Source organism: Nicotiana tabacum, chromosome 7, assembly GCF_000715075.1.
Source record: "Nicotiana tabacum cultivar K326 chromosome 7, ASM71507v2, whole genome shotgun sequence".
Taxonomy (NCBI): Eukaryota; Viridiplantae; Streptophyta; class Magnoliopsida; order Solanales; family Solanaceae; genus Nicotiana; species Nicotiana tabacum.
The window spans coordinates 164,430,101-164,456,067 of NC_134086.1; the positions used below are offsets into that span (position 1 = coordinate 164,430,101).

Below are 25,967 nucleotides of genomic sequence, written 5' to 3' on the forward strand. Positions count from 1 at the left end.
TACCTCCTCTGTACTTTAAGAAAATTCAATGTAGTACACCATTATTAAGTTCATTTCATAAATAAAATTAATTCTGTCACCTCTATAACATATAAGAACGTATATTTTCCAAGCTAGATATATCTAACATGAATGACTTTGTGAAATTCTTTTGCCAAGTTAAAGAAAAAAAATGGTGTCCAAAGAATAAAGAGAAAAGGCCCCTAATAAAAAAAATAATTTATTAATTAGAGTTGTTCAAACAATCACGTCAATAATGGTTTTCATCAAGAATGACTAGTGGCGGCTCTTATCTCGAGCGATGTGGCATGATTTTGACTTTAACACTAATATCAAATGCTTTCTATATCAATTATCCTATAGAGTCTGCTAACAAGTAATTCAATTCTTTAATTTCTTTTACAAATTCCAGACTTTTCAAGTCTTCTTCCCTATTAAAACCCACCCACTCTATTCCTTGTTTCTCACCAAAACCCAAATGGGATACTCCACAACATTAGTTGCTTGTTTCATTACCTTTGCTATATTATTTCCCTCATCTCAAGCTCAAAATTCTCCCCAAGATTATCTTAACGCTCATAATGCAGCACGTAGACGAGTTGGTGTTGGTCCCATGACATGGGACAATCGGGTAGCGGCCTTTGCCCAAAATTATGCAAATCAGAGAGCTGGGGACTGCAGGATGCAGCACTCCGGTGGCCCTTACGGCGAAAACCTAGCCGCCGCCTTCCCTCAACTCAACGCCGCTGGTGCCGTAAAAATGTGGGTTGATGAGAAGCAATTTTACGATTATAATTCAAATTCTTGTGCAGCGGGAAAAGTGTGTGGACACTACACTCAGGTGGTGTGGCGTAACTCAGTACGTCTTGGTTGTGCTAGGGTCAGGTGCAACAATGGTTGGTATTTTATAACATGCAATTATGATCCACCAGGTAATTGGAGAGGACAACGTCCCTACGGTGATCTTGCAGAGCAACAGCCCTTTGATTCCAAGTTGGAACTTCCAACTGATGTATAATAATAATAATGGTGTACATGATCAAATAATGAATAAAAGCTTTATCCTGTGTTAAGGAAAATTAAATAAATACCAGTACTATGCTATGTGTCTATGTGATATGTTATCTTCTTACCCAGTGGATAATAATCTAATGATGTAATAATGGGTGGTTTTATTGTTATCTACCTTGTTTACGCACATTTTTTTCTTCGTATTATGGGGGTGTGTATGTATATGTTTTGATGAATAAATAAAAAGTATACGGTGATGAGTAAACTGTGATATAAATATGTTCTTTGATTAAGATAGTTACTAGATACGTCTATTTACTGCTTTTACTTTGTTTAAAATTTTTGCTACTAGAATTTAAACGTATGATTTTCACGATTAAGGCTTGATCAGCTGAACTTTGTGGGATAAGTTTACTTTAACATTTGTTGCTGTAATAACTAATAAATTCAGTAGTACTAATTAATTATAACGGGTGAGAGCATTAAGGAGAAAGAGACCCATAAGGAAAAACGCCGTCGCCGGCATCAAAACGTGATAAGAGGGAATACATTTGGATTTATAATCTAGTTTTTGTTCTTCAAATTTGTTTATTATTTTGTCACAGTTGTAAGAAATGATTTGAGGGTTTGTGTTCTAATCCAATTTTCAACGATAGGATTATTGGAAATCAAGCATATGCCTATTGATTTCACCTAAGTTTTTAACGCCAAACCTTCCATTTTCTCAATGCTATATTGGGATCAAAATTTCTCTTACCCCCGAGAACTATTCTTAATTTAGTATAGTATTATAAATCCTGAAATTATTATAAATATAAGATAAGGTATATGATATATCTTTGAATATTTAGCTGGGTAGGTAGTCTCAGACGTTTAATTACTAGCAAACCAATAAGTGATCTCCAAAAATCTATTGAGTGCTAGGAATAAATGTTATTTTGACCTTTGTGACCCTAAAAGTACTGCTTATTGGTTACTTAGTGAGAAAGTGAAGAGACTATGGATAATATTCAAAAAGAGACAAAGTAAATTCATTAATCAACTTGAAGGTAGATAACACACCAATATTATATGAAAGCAGACAAAAAGTATTACACATCGTTGTAGTTAATCGAGAGGAATACAAGTTTATTTGCCTAAATTAAAGGGCTAGACTTAAGCAATACGTGATTACTTCTTTTGGTAAAGGCATATGCATTAAGATACGCAAATAATCTCAACATGCCCTAGCTACTTGCATTATATGCCTTTTATTTAAGAGTTTAGAGTTCAACAAACATATAATGATAACGTAAAGACTACAATCAGGTTATTAAAAAGTCAACTATATGTAACTTTCTATAGAAAATATTATTAAAACCTACAAATCTTGGTAAATGACCTATTACAATAAGTAAAACCACCATAAATAAATCTTTTACATAGTTTGTGTATATTATTTAAATCTTTTTTGTTTCCCACCCGGCATCCGGCAACCCGCATTGGAGTCCGACTATATATTCGCACCATGTAGGGCCCCATTCGGGGGAAGCGCTCCCTACCAAGGATTTTTCTATAACCAGGCAGTAGCAAAGCCAAGAATTTTATTTAGGGTGTTCAAACTTGAAAAAAGTAAAAAAAGAATCCCGACAAAGGGTATTCAATATATGTTATATACCTATAAAATCTAATATTTTACCTATATATACAGTGTAATTTTTCGACAAAGGGTGGTCAAATTGACCACCCTTATATCGCCACTCTACCCGGAGCTCGAACCCGAGAACTCTGGTTAAAGAAAGATCAGCACACATCCTTTACTGGTATATTTAAATCCTTACTAGTACTAGTAGTAGGTATCTTAAGGTGAAAGCACTCTAACTTTACCAAGGGTGATGTCTTCTTGACTTTAAAAGTTGCTTTTAAAAACGCTCAACTTCTTTTCGCTTTGCATGCACATGCATTTCCAAATTTCACGTAGCAAAATAATCATATTTTTCACCTATAAATAGCCAACTTATCCAATTCATTCTCATCATCTCTTCAAAAATGGCAATATCCAATGCTTCTTTTTCCACTCTTCTAATTTGTTTCATAATCTTGGCCTTTGCTTTTCCTTCTCATGCCCAAAATTCCCAAACAGACTACCTCAATGCTCATAATTCTGCTCGAACTCAAGTTGGTGTTAGTGCAATAACATGGGACATTACTCTTGCAAATTACGCACAAAATTATGCTAATCAAAGAATTGGCGATTGCAATCTCGTCCACTCTAATGGTCCTTATGGTGAAAATCTTGCCAAGGGTTCTGGTTCTTTCACCGGCGCAGCTGCTGTTAATATGTGGGTAGCAGAGAAACCCTACTATGACTATACTAACAATTGTTGCACTACTGGAAACCAGTGTCTGCATTATACTCAGGTGGTTTGGAGTAACTCGGTTCGAGTTGGTTGTGCTAGGGCTCAGTGCAGTAATGGATGGTGGTTCGTTATTTGCAGCTATGATCCTCCTGGCAACGTCGTTGGTCAACGTCCTTACTAAATACTTCTCAAGGACTAAGAGTTTGATTAAATAAGAACATGATTACTAGAATGTGATGAATAAGCTACTTAAAAGAAGCATAATCTATCAGTAAAAATAAGTGAAAGTGATAATAAGATAGAGGTTTTATATATGATCGATCTGTATTGGCAGCATTTAGTTTCGTTGCACCAATTAATTTGGAGTAACGAGCATTTGTAGCTGCTGAAGTGTTGTCTTGTACCTGTTTTTTTTTTTTTTTTTTTTTTTTTGAGTTATTTGGTTTGAATTTTATGCATGACAGATTTGGTTATCGTTGGATCTAGATTTATGCATGAAAGCTACTTACCAACTGCGTGAAAACTACTTACCTCTATTTGGTTTTGTTCGTTTTGCTTGATTTATAGAAACTAATTGAATTCCATTTTCTATATTGGTATAGTTTATAAAAGAGTTACATTTGACGAATTAACTAATTATTCAATTAAATATTTAAATAATCAATTACCTAATGATACTGATCTAAATAAATAGAAAGAGATCAGAGTCCGATCGAACCAAAGTTTCTGTAATTTTCATGAATGAACGGCCAATTCGGGCTTATAACAAATTATGCGTATGTGTTGCATGCATCATGCATGTCGTGAGGTGTGTGAGAACCTATTTTAAATATGGTTTTAATTTTATGTCTACTAACATTTTTAGATCTTTTTTATACTATCGCCGTTTAACTTGCAATTAGTAAATGGATTAAAAGATAATAATTATCCATCTATATTATAAAAATGAGTTGGATAATGAACTTTTTATAGGTCAAATATGAATAAGAACCATATTATCCACTTAGAAAATGAATAACCAATGGATAACTAATGAGTATTATAACTTTATATTTGTAAAGACATCAAATTGGGGGTTCCTCATTCTCCCAAAAGTAATCCTAATTAAGAAATCATGCATAGTATGGATATTCATATTATCTCCGGTTAATCCATTTTCAATCATTATTAAATATGGGTCTAGTCAGATAATTTATCTATTTTTGCATTTTTCATTTTGACTCACCCGTATCCGAAGCGACCCCGCCCGTTTACCACCCCTACTTGCAATAACATGTTAGTTATTATTTTTATTAGGTTAATTAATGTTTATTATAAAAAATTACTGCTAATTACTGTATACGTGACATAATTATATAAAGACAGAATAGCCTAATGTCACTGTTGTGTGACGAGGTTGTCTAAGTCATTCAAAGAGAGGGATAATCAAGAGTGATGACTGTGTGGTTGAATTGTCATTTAAGGAAAGTTGTGCAATTGCTTTTAAGTCCTTTAAGTTTAGTATTTGTAATAGAATCTCTAAGTAAGGTCATAGCCTGGAGATGACACGCGTGTCCTTTATTTTAGTGCCGTTAGAGGGTGCGGTACAATAGCTGTTGGTTTCTCATTGGAAGGGAATTTAGTCACAGCTGTAGTTATCATAGTATATATCCTTGCCTCGTCAGTTTAACTATCATCGGAGAAATGATAAAGCTTATTTAATTTTTCCTTCTTGTTCAATTTCTTACAATTCCTTTTCTATTCTCTGTAGCTGTAACGCTACAAGTGGTATCTAGAGCCAGGCTTTTCCGGCGAACTGTGGTAACAATGGTCGAATCACAAAAAGAAAAAGCTCCCGACGATGGTTGGCGCAGAATCGATGAACAACTTCAAACATATATTGGTGAGTCGAGAAGAAGAATGGAAATGCTTGAAAAAAGTCAAGCTCGTTTGAATGCTGAGGACATGCAAAGGTAGGAAGAAAACAATCGCAGGCTCGATATGTTGCTGAGCCATTTTGAGTCAGAACAAAGGATTGATTCGACGATTTCGGGGAGATCGGTGGCTGCATCGGTTATATGAGGTTCTTCATTAGAAAGGGGCGATTCTTCAGTGGGTGTTACGAGCAGACTCATTACTTCTCCGGTGACACCAATTTTTCTACAAACAAGTAGGGGTATGTCTTTTTCTGCAGCTCCCTTCAATCCTAGCAGTAATACAACTACCTTACCCATTTCTTCGCATCTTGCTTCATTACCTTATAACACTGGTCCATCCCTATATCCAGCGACTCTTTGTCACTTACCCATCCGACAATGACAACCAATTTTTCATCTGTACCTATTGCTTTGCCACACTCTGTTCACAACATAGGCTTACCCATTTATGTCGTGCAGAGTAACCCGACCACTACACAAATACCCGTGAGCCGCACCTTTTTACCTCCTCTTGCTTACCAAGCCATTATGAACAACTCTTTTACACAGCTCAGTATCCATCCCATTATGTAGCCCCACATCCAATCGAACTCCCTGACACCAGTCAATACTTTGGGCTCATTTAGAGGCCCAAAAGCAGAATTAATATTTCCAGAGTTTGATTGTAATAAACCCAGATGATGGATATGATGCTGTGAGAAATACTTTGAATTATACTTGTGGACATGTAATTTTTGACCCACGCATTAGAATTACCTTTAATAGACCCATTATTTTTAGGATATTTATTTAAATTTATTTCTATAGGACTTCACTCTACTATTAAATTTAATTTTATTTTTAGGCACAAAAATTGAAAAATATAAAAAAATAGTTTCACTTTTCTATTTAATTCAGTATTAGGTATTTTTAGAAAGACATATTACTTTTAACCTATTTTTATTCTAATACTCCCTCCGTTTCAATTTATGTGAACCCATTTGACTAGGTACGGAGTTTAAAAAAAGAGAGAAGACTTTTCAACTTGTGGTGTAAAATGAGGCACGTATATTTTGTGTGGCTATAAATCATTACATAAAGGTAAATTGTTTCCAAATAAGGAAATGAGTCATTCTTTTTGGCACAGACCAAAAAGGAAATAGGTTTACATAAATTGAAACAGAGGGAGTATAATCCTTGAAAATACCAAAAATAGTTTCAACTTTAATTTTTAGTTTTTATTTTTAATATTAATAGTTTACCAAAATCAATTAAGAGTTTTTATATTTTTTATAGGTATTTAAATTGAATTTTCAGTTTTCTTTTGGCCCAATTTTGTAAAATTTCGGAGCCCAATTCAAACATGAGGCCCAAAATCTGGGCAGCCCAATCCCATAACCCCTTCAAACCAAACTTGTCCAAACCCACTAACCCGCCCCAATACCCATCGGACCCGACCCATGCTTCCTTTAATCTCAGCCTTCCATTCCGCTAAATCCAATGGCCCATCTTTTATCTTATCTCCATTTAAAAGTCTAATATTCCCCAAACCCTAAACCTAATCCTAAAGACCCTAGCCGCACCCCTCTTCTCCCTCACACCCTTCTGCCACCCTAAACCAACCCAAACCGCACAATAAACGAACCCTCCATGGTCCCCTCCCCTCATATTCCTTCCATGTCAGCCGAATCCATAACAAACTATGACAAATTGAGCCCGCCTCTCCCTCACGCGCTCATCTCACCCGAATTTCATTTAAAGACTAGATTAGAATTAATGGGGGGCGTAGGATTGAGTCTCACTCAATCTACTCCCTCCAGTTGTCCTTTACCGGTCGAAAAATCAAATTTTGGAGGTTTTTAGAGGATTTTCGGGTTTTCTTGGAGGACAAGGATAGAAGTTTCGAGATGGAGTATATATTTGGGGGGGGGGGGGGGGGGTTGGGATTTATAGGGTGGGGGGGGGGGGGGATTTTTAGAAAAAAAAGAGGAAGAAAAGTGAAAAAATTAGGGTTCTAAGGGGGAGTTCTTCTTATTCTTCTTCTTCTTCTTCTTCTTCTTCTTCTTCTTCTTCTCATTTGGTTCATCTTCAGTCTGAGTTTAAGTTCCAGAAAAGCAAATATACAAAAAAAAAGAGTCTAATTCAATCTTTAGTTTATTTTCTTAAAATTACAGGAAAAGAAAATCAGCTTCTACTTCTAAAATCCGAAAAATACACTTAGTTTTTGAGTTGACCTTTTCTCATGGATTTTATCTGAGTTCGAGGTGACTTCGGGTTCATCGGCGCTGTTCGAGTTTTGCTACTGATCCGCGGTTCCGCCCGTTTCCTGTTGCTAAGTCTCTTTTCAAATTTGGGAGTCGAAATCTCTATATTTGTTGAATTTTCATATAGTAGAAGAACTTACTCAACATGTTCTATTTCTTCTCCTTCCTCTTTATCTCTCTTGTGAATCGAGCTTAGAAGAGCCATTAAGAGATGGGTTTAAACTTAAGGTGATAACAAGAATTTGTTAACTACCCCTCTATTTGCTTCATGTCATTATATGTACCATTTTTTTCCTCTTTGTTCTTTTCCGATGGATTCGTTTAAAGGGTCGAATGATCCGGATATGTGTTTGAATTTATAGTTCCTTTTCTCTTTTAAATGAATTTTTGAAGGAGTTTTAATGGTTTTTGACTTTAACTGTTTGCTTGTGGGATTTTAAGATAATGAAGACTTGATTGATTGTTTCTTGACTTGATTGAGTATTATTTAGTCACGGTATAATGAAAGTTTGGTAATAAGAATCATTGGGGCTAAGGTACTTGCCATCATTTTCTTATCTTTGATACTAAATTAATTCATCCTCTGTTATTAAGGCAAGATTGAAGCCTTGAATGAATTTTGTTATTAAATAAATGGATTCACTTATTTTTGTCTCAGATGGTGATGTTCGAGTAGTAAATTATTACAACAAGTTTTTCAACTCATATTTGGTCTAATTTAGTTTTCTTTCTTTCGAGATTTGGCATGTGGGCGAGATTTTGCCCATCAAATATTTCTTGTGCGCTTCTATGGAGCTCTAGGTGTGATTGATTAGTCTGACAACATTTTAAGCGCAATCTGACCATGTGTTACTTAATTCTAAATGTTGGAGTGATCTTCATGTTAAAGGTTATATGCTGTGAAGGAAAGTTGCCTGGCTCTAAAATCTGTTTTCATCATTTTATCACTAGTACTAATAGTTTAAAAAGTTTTGATAATGTGCTTAGCTACTCAAGAAATGTTCTCTTGATTGATCATGGTTAAAGTGAGTTTTACTTTGTTAAGTTTGTGGTATATCTGATGCTTTTAAATCACATTTTCATTCAACGACCCTCGTGTGTTAATTAATTCATTAGATAGTCTCATTGTTTCACTTGAACGGTTTGGCATATATTTGTAATATCCAAAGGGGGATTTGAGTTGTGTGATATTTGGGGTATGAGAATTTAGTAGAGAATTGGGTAGTGGTAACATCTCTTAATGGCTCTTCCAAAGGCTTTGATTCACTTCCTTTTACTTGTTCGTCATTTAGTCTTATATTATTTTATTTGGTTCCCTGTTTGATTTTCCTTCAATGATTTGAGTGCCTATTTGTTTGGATGACTATTTTACATTTGCATGCTGGGATATTTTAAATGACGAATGCATTAGTCCATGGGAGTGGGGGCAAGGCCAAAGCCCATTAGCGATTAAATCTATTTGCATGCTTTATGTATCGAGCTCGACCTAATAAAAATAAAAAGCTAAAAAAATGAGCATGAATTAGACTGTTCTTTTATTTAGTCCTCTTTTATTTTCTTTATTTGTCATAGTATTCGTTAGGAGCATGCTTAGGCCGACCACATTTGGGTAGGCAAGCCTTTAGGAAGCTCGTGTTTTAGTTTCTTTTGAGGTGAGAGGTCCCCCTTAGTTAAATTTATCCGGAGAATGCCCCGAAGGATTTGTATATATTTTATTCTGGGGTATGCCTCGAAGTATTTGTATTTGGAGATCGATAATAGAACTCGTAGTATTTTTATTTTTCTTTTATTAGATGGGGACGACCTCGAGCCTCGTGTGTGTTTATTTTCCTTTTCTGTGATTTTACCTCAACTTGAATATTTTAAAAGTCGACTAGATCAAGTAAGCAACCGCACTAGTTACGGGACTTGGGGAATGCCTAACACCTTCTTCCGAGTCATATAAACCCCTTTACCCGAATCTCTGGTGCAGACTTAATTTAGAGTCCAAAGTGTTTTAAAAGGAAAATCATTTAAAAAAAAAACGGTGATCTGGCACACTAAAACCAATGTCAGGTGGCGACTCAGAGTTATTCCCTTTTAAAACAAATATTTTGTCACTTTCGAATTGGAAAACCTTTGGAGCTTTACAAATCTTTTTTTACTCCCTCCGTTTCAATTTATGTGAACCTATTTCCTTTTTTGTTCGTGCCAAAAAGAATGACCCATTTCCTTATTTAGAAATATTTTACCTTTACAGAATGATTTATAGCTATACAAAATATATGTGCCTCATTTTATATCACAAGATCAAAAATCTTCTCTCTTTTCTTAAACTTCGTGCCTAGTCAAATGTGTTCACATAAATTGAAACAGAGGGAGTATTATTTAAAGAGGGTTAGTGAAGTTGGTAAAAAAAAGGGTGTGACAGCTCTGACGACTCTGCTGGGACTTGCAAGTTCGAGCTAGTACTTGATCTTGTTGGCTTTTAGGATATTCGGTTGAGATGTTTGTTTTCTTTATTTGGTTTGTTTATTTTGTTTGTCGTATTTTCTATTTTGTTGGTTATTTGTTTATCGCTTTTCCTTATGTGTTTACCGCTTTATAACTGTCATCATTTGCATAACTATGAGTCTTCTTTCTGCAACAAGTCTCGGAGTATGCGTAGCGTGCACGAACTCTTTGTCGAGTCACCCTTATTTTAGGAGGGGGCGTCAGACGTATGTGGTGGGTGGAAAGCTTGAGCAGCCACCATCGACCATACGCTCCCCCGATTTGCCTTGTTAGTGAACCCCAAACTTAGGTCTGCCTTTAGATCATTTTTATTTGCATCATGTCATTTAGACCTAGCAGGGCTCGGTCCCAGGTATCGTGTCCCTTTATAGGAGGCCTATTCAAATTTTGTCAAAATGGGCTCGTGGCCCAAAAAAATATTCAATCGTCCCTATGTGATACATGTTGCATATTTGAGGGTAGAAAGGTTATTTGACAGACTGATGTTTGGAAAAGAGGGTGAAGTACAAAAATTAAGCAAGTAGGGCCCAGTTACAATTGTCTTTCACAACCTTTTCAAGAAAAAGACAAAAAAATAAAAATGAAAAATTCAAAAAGATTTTGCACTTTTCCATTATTTTTCAAAAAATATGAAAAAAGAGAATCCAAAAGATTTTTTACATGTTTCATCATTTTTTTAAAAAAAATACAAAAAATATGTTTTCTTTAAATTAGTGTTTTTTAATTCTCTCTCGTATCCAATCTGCCCGAACTACGCATACCTGATTCTCGTCTTTCGGGGCGGGATACGTAAGCAGCCCACATAGGGTCCGATCTTCCTAGTGAGTCTTAGGTTCTTGTCTTCGCGAGGTCTTAGCCAATTCTTGCATGTTTAGCCACATTTGGCCACATCGGCCGTTTTTTGCAGAATAGGGCTATTCGCTCAAAATATTTTGTTATCCCATATCTTAGAGTCTTGTGTCTACAACAAGGTGTCCTTTCAGTTTTAAGGTCCATTCCTATTGAATTTGCATGTCTAGCCACTTTTGGCTACATCGGCCATTCTTGCAAAATGTGGTCAGTTTTGCAAAAATGGTTCAGTGACCCGTGTCTTAGAATTTTAGAACACAACTAAGTGTCCATTCCTTTAAGTCCCGTCCTTGTGGTATTTGCGTCCCTAGCCACATTCGGCCATATCGGCCATTTTTGCAAAATGGTCATTTTCGCAAAGTAATTTTTAAGGCCATGATTGTTGGGATTTTGAAGTGGTGTAAGCCGTAAATGGGGTATTTTTCATGCATTAGGGGTCAACTTTGTCGAGTTTGCACTAATAGCCACCCTCTGCCACTTAGGCCAATTTGTAAAAATAGCCCAATCGTGTCTTGCATCTGTCCACTTGGAAGTGTTGTGGTGTCACGTAGTGTCCCGAGTCGCTAACCATGTTCTCTTCATTCAGGTATGGACCCGCTGATTCGATCCAAAGTGTTGATGGTAGTAAAGATTCCTAGGAAGTTGGTCAAATGGTGGAAAATATTTTCACTGTTAGAGCAACATGAGCTAATGGAGAAATTGGGTACCCTCACCTCACTTCTTGATATCACACCTTGCCCAGACTTAGTGGAGGCGATGTTGACCTATTAGGATCCGCAAAATTTGGTTTTCAGATTTGGAGAATGTGAGATGACTCCTACCTTGGCAGAAATGTCTGGTCTTACTCGTTTAAACTATATAGGCAAAGACATGATACTCCCCCGAGATCACTCTAGGTCAAGATTCCTTAGCGACCTGGGCCTGAAAGACAACAAGCATTTAGGATACCTCGAGCAGTCATGGATATCCTTGGATTATTTGTTTGCTAGATTTGGACCACAAGATAGTTTTGACGTTTTTTGGGATGAGTTTTGCACAACCAAGGCAAAATGGCAAAGACGTCGCCTCAAAGCTTTCAACCTTGCTTTGTTGGGATTATTGGTGTTTCCTATGGATAAGAGGCATATTAGCACCCGTCTGCAATAAGTGGTAATGACACTATTTCATGAGAAGCAACGCAAAATCGTTACCGTTGTGCCGATGATCTTAGCAGAGTTGTATCGAGCCATGAGTGAGGTTAGGGGTGGTATCAGGTATTTTGAGAGAAGTAACCTTTTGCTGCAATTGTGGATGATGGATCATTTACACACCGCTTCCTTACTTTGTCCCATCGACCGTGCCTTAAGGGATCGAGTGGTATGCATTGAGCGTAGGATGAAATCTCCTAAGTTTACATACCCAGTAGGCGTCATAGCTTGGGTTGAGTTCCTTGGCTTAAGGACAAATGGGAATGTTTTGTGGGCTTACCTTTGGCTACCTTTAGATGAGATCTTGGTAGGATGTTGCATGCAGCCTTTCTTGGTATTGATAGGATTTAAGTGTGTTAGGCTGTACACCTCCCCCCCATTAGGGTGATGCGACAGTTGGGCAGGAGACAAGAGGAGCCGCCAACTCTAAATCTTCGGAGGCACATCATGAATTTTAGCAGAAAGGTGGTTGACGAAATCAAGTACGTGCAATACTGGAATAATGCAAGAGGATGAAGAAAAATACATTAATAGAGGACATTGGCAGAACCGAGTGTACTCAGGAGTATTTGATTTGGTTACAGTCCGTCCCACCAAGGGTCAGCACCCCATTGCCAGCACAGCTTAGGGGTCGGGCAGTTCAGATAGATGATTTTGATGAGGCTTCGGATCAGGATCCTTGGGGTAAGCTTGAGTTGATAAAGTCTCAGTTAGCGCGAATTGCAGCAAACATGGAGCAGCATGGCCAGTATTTGTTTAGGGTCGACCTTCAGGAGGCGGGGGCACATGCCAGGGTCTTTATTCCCAGCATCGATGTTTCTTTACGAGGCATGTTACAGAGTTTGAGCATGACGGACAACCCAGGACCATCCCAGCCAGGGGCATCATATCCAGGAGCTACTTGAGGAGTCTTTTATGTGTTTTGAGTCTGTTTATGTTGTCGTTATCTTCTAGTCTTATAGTACTGAGTCTTGAAGGTAGTGTTAGAGTTTGTCGTAGTGTAGTGGAGTCTATTAGTATTTCATTCTCGTACTTCCCATTTTGTAAACCGAAAAATTTTAAATCAAAAATCCAAAAAAGATTTTTTATTTTTAGTTTATTTTCTATCACTTTTCCAGAACTACGTTTGGTCTGATTCATGAGGGACATGATATGTGGGCAACCTATATCGAGTTCGATCGAATCATCTTCAAAAGAAAAGAAGAGAGTGATAAGCCAAAAAAAGAAAAAAATGAGAGAAAAGTGGGAAGAAAATGATAAGAGGTGCTAGAAAAGAAAGAGAATGAAGGATTGAAATGGGCAAATTGGGATGATGCCATATGGCCCTGCGACCCTCAAAGCCATTTTAGAACCGCTAATTGTTGCTAGGTGCATAGCACGTAAGGTGGTTAGTTTGTTGGCATCCCTTCAAGTCATCGATACAACACCAGGTCAAAGCGTTAGATAGTCATGACTAGCAAAGAAATAGACACATGAGTTGTAGACCCTCCAAGGGAGATTGTAGAATCAGAGTCGGAACCGAAAGAGGAGGTCCGAAGGTTGAAGAATCAAATGGCGAAAATGTATCAGGCCTGGATTAAGGGACACCCTCATTCCCTACCAACTATGCAGAAAACCCTGCTTCCATTCCACCACTGTCCCAAGCCTAGATGCCAAGTACAGTTGATCTTTCCCTACAACACACACCTGGCTTCACCCCTTACCACTCCTACCCTGGCACTTCGGCCCAAATTTTCCTGCTCCACCCGCCAAAACAACCTCATACCCTGCTCCAACATCTGCTCCCATTTTTGTACCCCCTCTACAAGCTACCCTCCATCGATCCTCTAGTGAGCCCGCATTCCAAGCTCCAGATACCCAATACTATGCCCTCGAACCTACCTTTAAAGGCACAGATCCTTACTCTTACACTCTTCACTTTGAGCCTCATGTAGAAACTGAGAAATCACCAAAGAACACGGAGCAAGAAGAGATATTTAGGAAAGTAAAGAGTTTGGAGAAATCATTAAGAAATATGCAAGGGTTAAGAAGCCAGGTGAATGTGACTTATAAGGATTTGTGTTTGTTCCCTGATGTCCAACTGCTTGCCGGGTTCAAGATGCCCAAGTTTGACTTGTATGACGGACATGGGGATCTTGTAGCTCATCTGAGAGGTTATTGTAGCAAAATGAGAGGCGGCGGGGGAAAGACGAATTACTGATGGCGTACTTCAGCCAGAGTCTGAGTGGGGCAGCTTTAGAATGGTACACCCGCCAGGATGCCAGCAGGTGGTACACATGGGATGATATGGCTCAGGCCTTTTCCCGGCATATTCAGTACAATATAGACATTGTCCCAGATCGCCTATCTCTGACAAAGGTGGAAAAGAGGCACAGCGAAAGCTTTAGAGAATATGGGTTCCAACGGAGGGAGCAAGCTGCACGAGTCAATCCTCCAATGGAGGAAGATGAGATGGTTGAATACTTTCTTCAAGCCCTAGAGCCTACTTACTTTGGCCATTTGATCTTTACCATTGGTAAGCCTTTTAATGACATGGTAAAGATGGGAGAAATGGTGGAAGAGGGGCTCAAGCCGAGCAAGATCATGAGCTACTCTGCTATAAAAATGACCACACAAGCAATCCAGAGCCAGTGGCGGATGCAGTGTAGAACCACCGGGTTCAACTGAACCCAGTACTTTTAACGGGGAGCATAAATTTATGTATAAAAAATCAGTAAAATTGCAATAAATAGTAGATATGAACCCATAACTTTAAATGGTGAACCATAGATCTAAAATCCTAGATCTGCCTCTGTCCAGAGCGGTACCGCAGTCTGCTAGGAAAGAAAAAGAAGGAAGATGTCGCTATGGTTGTCTCCGGACCATGGCATGGCCAGAGGGGTTCACCTCATCAATATAACCAACCTCGACCTCGACCTGCAGCCTACATCCAAGCTCTATATAATCCACCCCAGCAGTATTTCCCACCATCGGACCCCCAGTACTCAACCAGACCACCCCAATACCATGTTCACCACGCACAGTCATATACACAAACCCCTCCTTACCCGCAATGGTGTGCTCTAACTCTATAAAATACTTATCCACCTCCACAACCTTTCCGAAACCTCACTGGTCTGAATTTTCGACCAAGGCTAGAGTATAAAAGATAAAGGCAGCAACGGAAACAAACTTTTACCCCACTTGGGGAGTCCTATGCTAGTCTATTTCAAAGGTTAAGGTAGTTGGACGTCTTGAGGCCAATTGAGTCAAAGATACTAAATCCCCCTCCAAAGAACCTCGATTATTCCCTCATATGCGCCTTTGTTCTGATGCTCCAAGGCATGACATAGAGAAGTGCTGGCATTTGAAAAGGGCAATCCAAGAGCTTATTAATACAAACCAAATTGTAGTCCAAATCCCAAACACGCCGAACATCAACCAAAACCCTTTGCCAGCCCATGCAGAGATGCATATGATTGAAGCAGTTCATAAGGATGGGGAGCCCGAAAAGTCTTCAAAGTCCATGATGATGATTCAGGCCAGTGAAAGTAATTTGGTCAAGGCTCTAGACTCTACCAAAGAAATGTCCCTGACATTGGAGAAGGTGACAGAGAAATTGAGCTCGTTTAATTTGAAGCCACCGGTGTTGGTTATGAAAGGGCTTTCGCAGGATATTGGGGCAAGCTAGGAAAGTCCAAAAGTGGTAGTGCCAGGGGTCCCGAGTAAGCCTGTCATAGTTGTAAAAGGGGCTCCTATTACCCCTGTTGTCATTAAACTAGTAACCCAGTTGCCAGTAGTTGATACCAAAGCTGTTCCGTGGAACTACAAGTAAGTGATAGTAACATATAAAGGGAAAGAGGTAGAGGAAGAAGTTAATGAAACTAGATGATTGACTCGTTCCGGGAGATGCTTTACACCAAAAAAGTTGAGGAAAGCCAAGACGTTCAAAGATATCCAGATTCCAGTTAAGAAGCCAGTCACCGAAGAAGAGGCGAAAGAGTTATTGAGAAAAATGAAGGTGCAGGACTATTCCATTGTGGAGTAATTAAGGAAAACACCAGCTCAGATTTCTCTTTTATCTTTGCTGATACATTCAGATGAACACCGCGGGGCCCTCATGAAGATTTTGAATGAGGCCCATATTCCTGATAAGATCACGGCGAACCATTTGGAGAAGATTGCTAACAAGATCTTTGAAGCAAACAAGATCACTTTCTCGGATGACAACTTCCTCTGGAGGGTGCAGAACACAACCGAGCTCTTTATCTCACAGTGAAGTGCGAGGATTCGGTGATCTCGAGGGTATTGGTTGATAACAGTTCCAGCACAAATAGCCCACTCTCCACTCTGCAAAATTTGAAAATCGGTACAGAAAGGATCCACAGGAACAATATATGTGTTCGAGGTTTTGACGGAGGGGGAAAGGATTCTATTGGCGATATAATGCTCGAACTGACAATAGGGCCAATTGAATTCACTATGGAGTTCCAAGTGCTAGATGTAGCCGTCTCCTATAATCTGTTGTTGGGCAGGCCCTGGATACATGCTGCTAAGGCAGTCCCATCATCTCTACATCAAATGGTGAATTTCGAATGGGACCGGCAGGAAATAGTTATGCACGGTGATGAGGACTTATCAACTTGTAATGACACAATTGTTCCGTTTATTGAGGCTGAAAATATTAAGGGACCTTGGGTCTATCAAACTTTTAAAACAGTGTTTGTTGAGAAGATTCCTGAAGGAAAATGCATTCCAGGTCCTAAGTTACCCTCCGCGTCGGTCATGGTAGCAAATGAAATGTTGAAGAATGATTTTGTGTCGGACAAGGGTCTGGGCTCATCTATGCAGGGTATTGTGCATCCAGTATTCCCCGGTGGAAATCTTGGTACATTTAGTTTGGGATTCATGCCCACAGAGAAGGAAGTAAAAAGGGTTAAAAATCTGAAACAGAAGGTGTGGTCTCTCCCTAATCCTGTCCCACACATCTCTAAGTCTTTTGTCAAGCTAGGGGCCGAAAAACCAACAACCTCATCAGTACCAAAACCTGTGGTCGATGTTGATCAAGAGCCGATCAAGAGGTTCTAGAGTCTGTTCGATGAGGTTACTATGGTAGAAGTTGGTGAAGGTTCTAGTAAAGCAGATGTGCAATTCATTGGGCCAAATGTTAAGCTTAGAAATTGGGAAGCTACTCCTCTCCCTACCAGGAAGGAGTTTTGGTAGTTTGCTTAGTTTTCCTTTCTGTTATCTGGGTTTTTCCAGGGTCGTAATCCAGATTTTTAGTTTTTGCTTGTTTGGATGTTCAAACCCTTTTATTCTTTTATTTTTAATAAAATGCAATTTCCCGTTTTTCGTTATTCCTAATAGTGTTTTATTTTGTTTTTCTTTTGTACAGTTCTTTTTATGCTGGTTGCAATGACATGACATGCATGGGGAATTTTCAACCAAGTCTTAAAAGCCAATCTAATTCTGAAATAATAATTCAAGTAAGTAGAGTATGATGATGAAATAGAATATGATGAAGAAGCAGCATTTGAGGAAATCAGTAAAGAGCTAAAACAATTTGAAGAAACACCAAAGCCTAATTTGAATGAAACTGAAGCAATCAATTTAGGAGACCAGGATAATGTTAGGGAAACCTAGATAAGTGTGCATCTTGAACCGCAAATTAAGGAAAAAAATAATCAAAACATTGCTTGAGTACAAAGATGTCTTTGCATGGTCGTATGATGATATGCCGGGCTTGAGCACTGATTTGGTAGTTCATAAATTGCCAACTGATCCAGCATTCCATCATGTCAAGCAAAAGTTAAGAAAGTTCAAGACTTACATGAGTGTGAAGATCAAAGAAGAAATCACAAAGTAGCTTGATGCAAAGGTCATTCGGGTCACTCGATATCCCACTCGGTTAGCTAATGTTGTGCCCGTACCAAAGAAGTATGGTAAGACCAGGGTATGTGCTAATTACCATAATCTTAACAAAGCGAGCCCAAAAGATGATTTTCCATTGCCGAACATTCACATTCTGATCGATAATTGTGTCAAGCATGAGATTGGGTCTTTTGTGGATTGCTACGGGGGATATCACCAGATCTTGATGGACGAGGAAGATGCAGAAAAGACAGTGTTCATCAGGCCATGGGGAAAATATTGCTACCGGGTAATGCCATTTGGTTTGAAGAATGCTGGGGCAACTTACATGAGGGCGATGACTACCATATTTCATGACATGATACACGAGGAGATTGAGGTTTATGTAGATGATATGATCATAAAGTCAAAGAAGCAGTCTGACCGTGTCAAGGATTTGAGGAAGTTTTTCCAAAGGCTCCGCAAGTATAACCTCAAGCTCAATCCAGCAAAATGTGCATTTGGTGTCCCGTCTGGGAAACTGTTGGGATTCGTGGTCAGTCGATGCGATATTGAGTTAGATCCATCGAAGATCAAATCCATTCAAAAGCTACCACCGTCCAAGAACAAAACAGAGGTGATGAGCTTGCTCGGAAGGTTAAATTATATCAGCAGGTTTATTGCCCAACTCACGACAACTTGTGAGCCCATCTTTAAGCTGTTAAAGAAGAATGATGCAGTTAAGTGGACTGACGAATGTCAAGAAGCAGTTGATAAGATTAAGAGGTACCTGTCGAACCCACCTGTGTTGGTCCCACTAGAGCCTGGAAGACCTTTAATTCTCTATTTGATAGTCCTGGATAACTCTTTTGGATGTGTATTGGGTCAACATGACATCACGGAGAAGAAGGAGCAAGCAATCTATTATCTCAGTAAGAAGTTCACTCCTTATGAGGTTAAGTACACTTTTGTTGAGAGGACATGTTGCGCCCTGACTTAGGTGGAACAAAAGTTGAAGCATTATCTTTCGTCCTACACTACTTACCTCATTTCTCGTATGGATCCTCTAAAGTATATCTTTCAGAAGACTATGCCCACAGGAAGACTTGCAAAGTGGCAGATTCTACTCATAAAGTTTGACATCATCTATGTGACTCGGACCGCGATGAAATACCAAGCCTTGGTTGACCACTTGGCTGAGAGCCCGGTGGATGAAGAATATGAGCCACTGAAAACTTATTTTCCTGATGAAGAAGTGATGTATGTTGACGAGGTCGATCATGATGAAAAGCCAGGTTGGAAACTCTTCTTTGATGGAGCTGCTAACATGAAGGGTGTCGGAATAGGGGTTGTACTCATCTCTAAAATAGGGCAACACTACCCTGCAGTAGCCCAACTTTGATTTTATTGCACCAACAACATGGCTGAGTGCAAAGCATGCATTCTGGGTTTGAATTAGCTATAGACATGGGAGTCCAGGAAATAATGGTTCTAGGAGATTCAAATTTGTTGGTTTACCAGATTCAAGGAGAATGGGACACTCGGGATTTGAAGCTCATACCATACCGACAGTGCTTGCATGATCTTTGTCAACGATTCAGGTTGGTAGAATTCAGACATATTCCCAGGATTCATAATGAGATTGCCGATGCTTTGGCTACTCTGGCGTCAATGTTACATCATCCATACAAGGCTTATGTCGACCCCGTGCTTATCCAAGTTCTTGATCAACATGCTTATTATAATATGGTTGAAGAGCAAATCGATGGTGAACCTTGGTTCCATGATATCAAGGAATACATCAAGTCGGGGGTATATCCAGTACATGCTACATATGATCAAAAGAGAACCATCCGATGTCTGGCTAGTGGATTTTTCTTAAGTGGGGTAATCTTGTACCAGAAGACTCTAGATCTAGGATTACGGAGGTACATAGATGCTACAGAAGCTTCAACTATCATGGCCGAAGTGCATTCTGGAGTTTGTGGTCTGCATATGAATGGGTATGTCTTGGCAAAGAAGATACTCCGAGCAGGTTATTATTAGCTCACCATGGAACGAGATTGCATCAGCTTTGTTCGCAAATGTCATCAATGCCAGGTGCACGGTGATTTGATTCACTCCCCACCATCTGAGTTGTATACAGTGTCTACACCTTGGCTATTTTTGCTTGGGGCATGGATTCATTGGACCAATTGAACCGGCAGCATTAAACAGGCACAAGTTTGTTCTGGTGGCCATTGATTACTTTACCAAGTGGGTCGAAGCTGTAACTTTCAAGTCTGTGACCAAGAAAGCAGTGGTGGATTTTGTTCATTCAAATATCATTTGTCAGTTCAGAATTCCTAAGGTGATTATCACAAACAATGCTGCCAACCTCAACAGTCATTTGATGAAAGAGGTATGCCAACAGTTCAAAATTATGCATCGAAACTCCACTCCGTACCGTCCCAAGGCGAATGGAGCTATTGAGGCTGTTAACAAGAATATAAAGAAGATACTTCGTAAGATGGTGCAAGGTTCTAGGCAATGACATGAAAAGTTACCTTTTGCCTTATTGGGTTATCGCACTACTGTTCGTACTTTAGTAGGTGCAACTCCTTATTTGCTTGTATATGGAACTGAGGCAGTTATACCGGTAGAAGTTGAGATTCCATCACTTCGGATAATTGCAGAAGCTAAAATTGATGATGATGAGTGGGTCAAAGCCCGGCTAGAGCAGTTGGGTTTGATTGATGAGAAAATATTGGCTGCAGTATGTCATGGTGAATTGTATCAGACGAGAATGGCAAGAGCATACAACAAGAAGGTGCGTCCTCGGAAATTCGAAGTGGGCCAGATGGTATTGAAACGCATCCTTCCACATCAGGCTGAAGCTAAAGGCAAGTTCGCCCCAAACTGGTAGGGGCCGTTCATGGTGACAAGAGTGTTGCCCAATAGTGCTTTGTATTTAACAGACATAGAAGGCAGATGTGTAGATATGACTATCAATTCTGATGCAGTCAATAGATACTGCATATGATTTTTTCGCTTATCTTCAATTGCATGCTTGTACTTGACATTTTTGAAGTTTGGTATGACGAAAACATTTTATTCTGCTACCCAAACACTTTTATCTTTTTCTACCCCTTTTGAGCTTTAATTTATTTTGTTCCATACCCCTCTTTTGGAATCAGAAGTAGAGTTAGAAACTAGAAAATAAAAATAAAAAGAGAAAAAGAAGAAAAAGAAAAGAGAAAAAGAAGAAAAGAAAAAAGAGAAGAACAAAAGAAAGAGAGAAAAAAAAGGAAGAAAAAAAAAGAGACAAGAAAGAAAAACAACAAAATAAACCAACATTTTGTTTGAACTACGTTCGACCTGATTCCTTTTATGGATACGTAGGCAGCCTTACATGGTTCGGTCCTCTCAAAATAAAAATCCAAAATTCCCCAGACCCAAAACAAATGGGGCAGAAGTTTTGGTTTTGCAAAAGATCTGATTCAAAAAGTTATAATTTTGAACCCTTTTCATCTTAAATGACTTTAAGCCTTCATGTCATCCTTTCTTTCTAGTCTTATCCAAAAGATAACATTATGGTCCAAAGAAAGACCTTCTGATCAATATTTGAGGATGCCAAATCAAGTGAGATAGAGGTATGATTTACATGCTAGTGAAAACCCTCTTTCAAAGAAATTGGTTCATGGGCGCAAAGGAAAAATGAATAAAATGAGAGAGTCTTATTGGTGAAAACCCTCTTGGTCACCATAAGGCGATGGTGAGCTGAGAGAAAATTTAAAATGAGAGTCTTATTGGTGAAAACCCTCTTGGGCACCGTAAGGCGATGGTGAGTTGAGAGATGAACAAATGAGAGAGGCTTGCTATTGAAAACCCTTTGGGGTACTACAAGTCGAATGAGACTCGTGACTTTCAGAGAAATTGGATCATTGAAAGTCCGGTTTTGAAGTATAAGGCATGACATGAACTGAAAATATGATTGGTTGAACGGATTAGGCTGATCAATCCGAAATACATGTCATGATCATTAGAGCTAGACGCCTCACTCAGATAATTCTTTTTCTCCCATTCTTCTTCACATAGTCATATTTGTTGAAAATTTTCCTTCAATCCTTTTGCCAAAAATCACTTCTCTGTGCTCTTTGAGTTTGTCTTTATGAGTCTCTTTCGAGTCAGCCCTTGTTGAACAAGCAAGAAAGGATCCCAAAGCCTACTACCAGCTTTTAAATTGCACAAAGCGGAGTTTAGCCAAGCACATCACAAGTGACATAATTTAGAATAAGCAGTATGGTGATAACTGAAGTTTAGGCGGTAAGATGATTCTGGAATTTTGAGAAAATACAAAAGTTTAGCAACTTTCAGAACGAAAACACAATGTAACAAGTGAGTGTAAGAGATTCAGGCCATTCAGAGATTTTGTGGTCCAGTTTCAATCAAAAGGTTAAAAAACTCCTTGCTGGCCTGAAGCAGCTAATCAGAATGAAGCATGGCAATGGCAGAAACAGACACTCAGCAGTGATACCACAAACAAACCACCACATTTTCAAACTAACAAGATTTTGTTTATCTGAAACAGGGGCAAGAAAATTTGTTCAATTTGTTAGGACCCTCCCATGAAGAAATCATGGTTCAGGGGCAAGAAATTTTGTTCAGGATCCTCCAAGAAGGGAGCATGGCTCAGGTAAGTTCATTCTCGGCTTTTCAGGACCCTCCTGGATAATGAAATTTAATTTCAAATTTTCAAGGATTTAGTTTTAAGTTTTTAGGACCTCTTGGATAATGAGATTAACTAACACTCACAAATGTTCCTGGTACAAACTGGGGCAAAAGATTTTCCTTGGTTTGTCTATTTTGTTATAATCACAGGCGTCCACCTGGAGAACGAGGGAATTCTTTTCAAAGTCATTTCAAGTTTCAAGTCAGCAGCAGGCACCCACCTGGAGAACGAGGGAATTTTTTCAAAGCCATTTCAAGTTTCAAGTCATCAACAGGGGCCCACTTGGAGAATAAGAGAATTCATTTCAAGTTTCAACCAAGTTGAAGGCGCCCACCTAGAGAATGAGGGAATTCATTTCAAGTTTCAAGCAAGTCGCAGGCGCCCGCTTGGAGAATGGGGAAATTCAGTTCAAGTTCCAAGTCGGTCACAGGCGCCCACCTGGAGAACAAGGGAATTCTTTTCAGATTTATTGCGAGTTTCAAACAAGTTGCAGGCGCCCGCCTGGAGAATGAGGGAAGTCATTTCAAGTTTCAAACACAGTCGCAGGCGCCCACCTGGAGAACGAGGAAATTTTATTTCAAGTTTTAAGTTGGTTACGGGAACCCACCTGAAGAACGAGAAAACCTACTTCAAGTCAGCAGCAGGCTCCCACCTGGAGAACAAGAGAATTCATTTCAGAGTTACTTTCAATTCACAAATTCAAGAGGCATCAGGAGCCCGCCTAAAGAACAGGGTTAATTTTAATTTCCAAGGTCAAGTTAGAGAAGCATCAGGAGCCCGCCTGAAGAACAAGGTCCATTCTTCAGTTTCATGTTGAAAGATCAAGTAGAAATTCAAAGAAGATTCAAGACAGGAAGTAGATTGGATCTTGTATTTTTCTTTTATTTTGCTGTAATTTTTTTTTTTATTTTTAATGTAATTTTTTCTTTTATTTTTGATGTAATGGCAGGAACCGCGGAACGGAACCTCGACGACACTTCACTCGACTCTCCACCTCGGTATACTCCATCGCTCTCCTCACTCATGAACTACACATGACGTGATTCCTTTATAGTCAAGGATATGTAGGCAACTCAGACACCATGGCTCGGTCACATTCTCTTTTCTTTTAGTTTCTGTCTCTCTAAATAAAGGTCAGGTCAAAAACATGTCTTGTTGTTATTTGTCTGGAAACACTTCGTGCTTCCTATCAAAGAGGAGCAGTTGTAGACATGTAATTTTTGACCCACACATTAGAATTACCTTTAATAGTCCTATTATTTTTAGGATATTTATTTGAATTTATTTCTATAGGACTTCACTCTATTATTAAATTTAATTCTATTTTTAGGTACAAAAATTAAAAAATACAAAAAAATAGTTTCACTTTTATATTTAATTCAGTATTACGTATTTTTAGAAAGATATATTACTTTTAACCTATTTTTATTCTAATATAATCCTTGAAAATACCAAAAAATAGTTTCAACTTTAATTTTTAGTTTTTATTTTTAATATTTATAGTTTATTAAAATCAATTAAGAGCTTTTATATTTTTTTGTAGATATCTAAATTGAATTTTCAGCTTTCTTTTGGCCCAATTTTGTAAAATTTCGGAGCCCTATTCAAACATGAGGCCTAAAATCTGGGCAGCCTAATCCCATAACCCCTTCAAACCCGCCCAGACCTATCCAAACCCACTAACCTGCCCCAATATCCATCGAACCCGACCCATGCTTCCTTTAATCTAAAACTTCCATTCTGCCAAATCCAACGGCCCATCTTTTGTCTTAACTCCATTTAAAAGTACAATATTCCCCAAACCCTAAACCTAACCCCAAAGACCCCAACCGCACTCCTCTTATCCCTCACACCCTTCTTCCACCCTAACCCAACCCAAACCCCACCATAAACGAACCCACCATGGTCTCATCCCCTCATATTCCTTCCACGTCAGCCAAATCCATAACAAACTCTGACAAATTGAGTCCGCCTCTCCCTCACGCGCTCATCTCACCTGAATTTCATTTGAAGACTAGATTAGGATTAATGGGGGCATAGGATGGAGTCTCACTCAATCTACTCCCACCACTTGTCTTTTACTGGTCGAAAAACGAATTTTGGAGGTTTTTCGAGGATTTTCGGGTTTTCTTAGATGACAAGGATAGAAGTTTTGAGATGGAGTATATATTTGGGGGGTTTGATTTATAGGAGGGGGGTTTTTAGAAAAAAAGGAAGAAAAGTGAAAAAATTAGGGTTCTAAGAGGGAGTTCTTCTTCTTCTTCTTATTTGGTTCATCTTCAGTCTGAGTTTAAGTTTCAGAAAAGCAAAAATACAAAAAAAAAAAGAGTCTAATTCAATCTTTAGTTCATTTCCGTAAAATTATAGGAAAAAAAATCAGTTTCTGCTTCTCAAATCCGAAAAATACACTTAGTTTTTGAGTTAAACTTCCCTCGTGGATTTGATCTGAGTTCGAGGTGAGTTTGAGTTCATCGGCATTGTTCGAGTGTTGCTATTGAATCGCGGTTCTGCCCGTTTCCTGTTGTTAAGTCTCGTTTCAAATTTTGGGAGTCGAAATCTCTGTATTTGTTGAATTTTATATAGTGGAAGAACTTACTCAACATGTTCATTTTCTTCTCCTTCCTCTTTTCCCCTCTTGTGAATCGAGCTTAGAAGAGCAATTAAGAGATGGGTTTAAACTTAAGGTGATAACAAGAATTTGTTAACTCCCCCTCTATTTGCTTCATGTCACTATGTGTACCGTTTTTTTTTTCTTTGTTCTTTTCCGATGGATTCATTTAAAGGGTCGAATGATCCGGATATGTGTTTGAATTTATAGTTCCTTTTCTCTTTTAAATGAGTTTTTGAAGGAGTTTTAATGGTTTTGGTCTTTAACTGTTTGCTTGTGGAATTTTAAGATAATGAAGACTTGATTGAATGTTTCTTGACTTGATTGAGTATTTCTTGGTCACGGTATAATGAAAGTTTGGTAATAAGAATCATTGGGGGTTAAGGTACTTGCCATTATTTTCTTATCTTTGATACTAAATTAATTCATCCTCTGTTATTAAGGCAAGATTGAAGACTTGAATGAATTTTGTTATTAAATAAATGGATTCACTTATATTTGTCTCAGATGGTGATGTTCGAGTAGTAAATAATTATAATAAGTTTTTCAACTCTTATTTGGTCTAATTTAGTTTTCTTTCTTTCGAAATTTGGCATGTGGGCGAGATTTTGCATATCAAATATTTCTTGTGTGCTTCTATGAAGCTCTAGGTGTGATTGATTGGTCTGACAATATTTTAAGCTCAATCTGACCATGTGTTACTTAATTCTAAATGTTGCAGTGATCTTCTTGTTAAAGGTTATATGCTGTGAAGGAAAGTTACTTGGCTCTAAAATATGTT

At 38.5% G+C, this 25,967-nt stretch overlaps 2 protein-coding genes across 2 annotated transcripts; both read left to right on the top strand.

Moving 5' to 3' along the window:
- Window positions 1–379: 379 nt before the first annotated feature.
- Window positions 380–1,181, top strand: LOC107798618 (basic form of pathogenesis-related protein 1-like). The gene has a single exon (XM_016621637.2). It carries the CDS (start codon window positions 479–481, stop codon window positions 1,016–1,018), a length of 540 nt encoding a protein of 179 aa, XP_016477123.1. The 5' UTR covers window positions 380–478; the 3' UTR covers window positions 1,019–1,181.
- A 1,858-nt stretch (window positions 1,182–3,039) lies between these two features.
- On the top strand, window positions 3,040–3,664 carry LOC107798617 (pathogenesis-related leaf protein 6-like). Its single transcript, XM_016621636.2, has one exon. The coding sequence runs from the start codon at window positions 3,040–3,042 to the stop codon at window positions 3,529–3,531; it is 492 nt and encodes a 163-aa protein (XP_016477122.1). The 3' UTR covers window positions 3,532–3,664.
- Window positions 3,665–25,967: the final 22,303 nt, after the last annotated feature.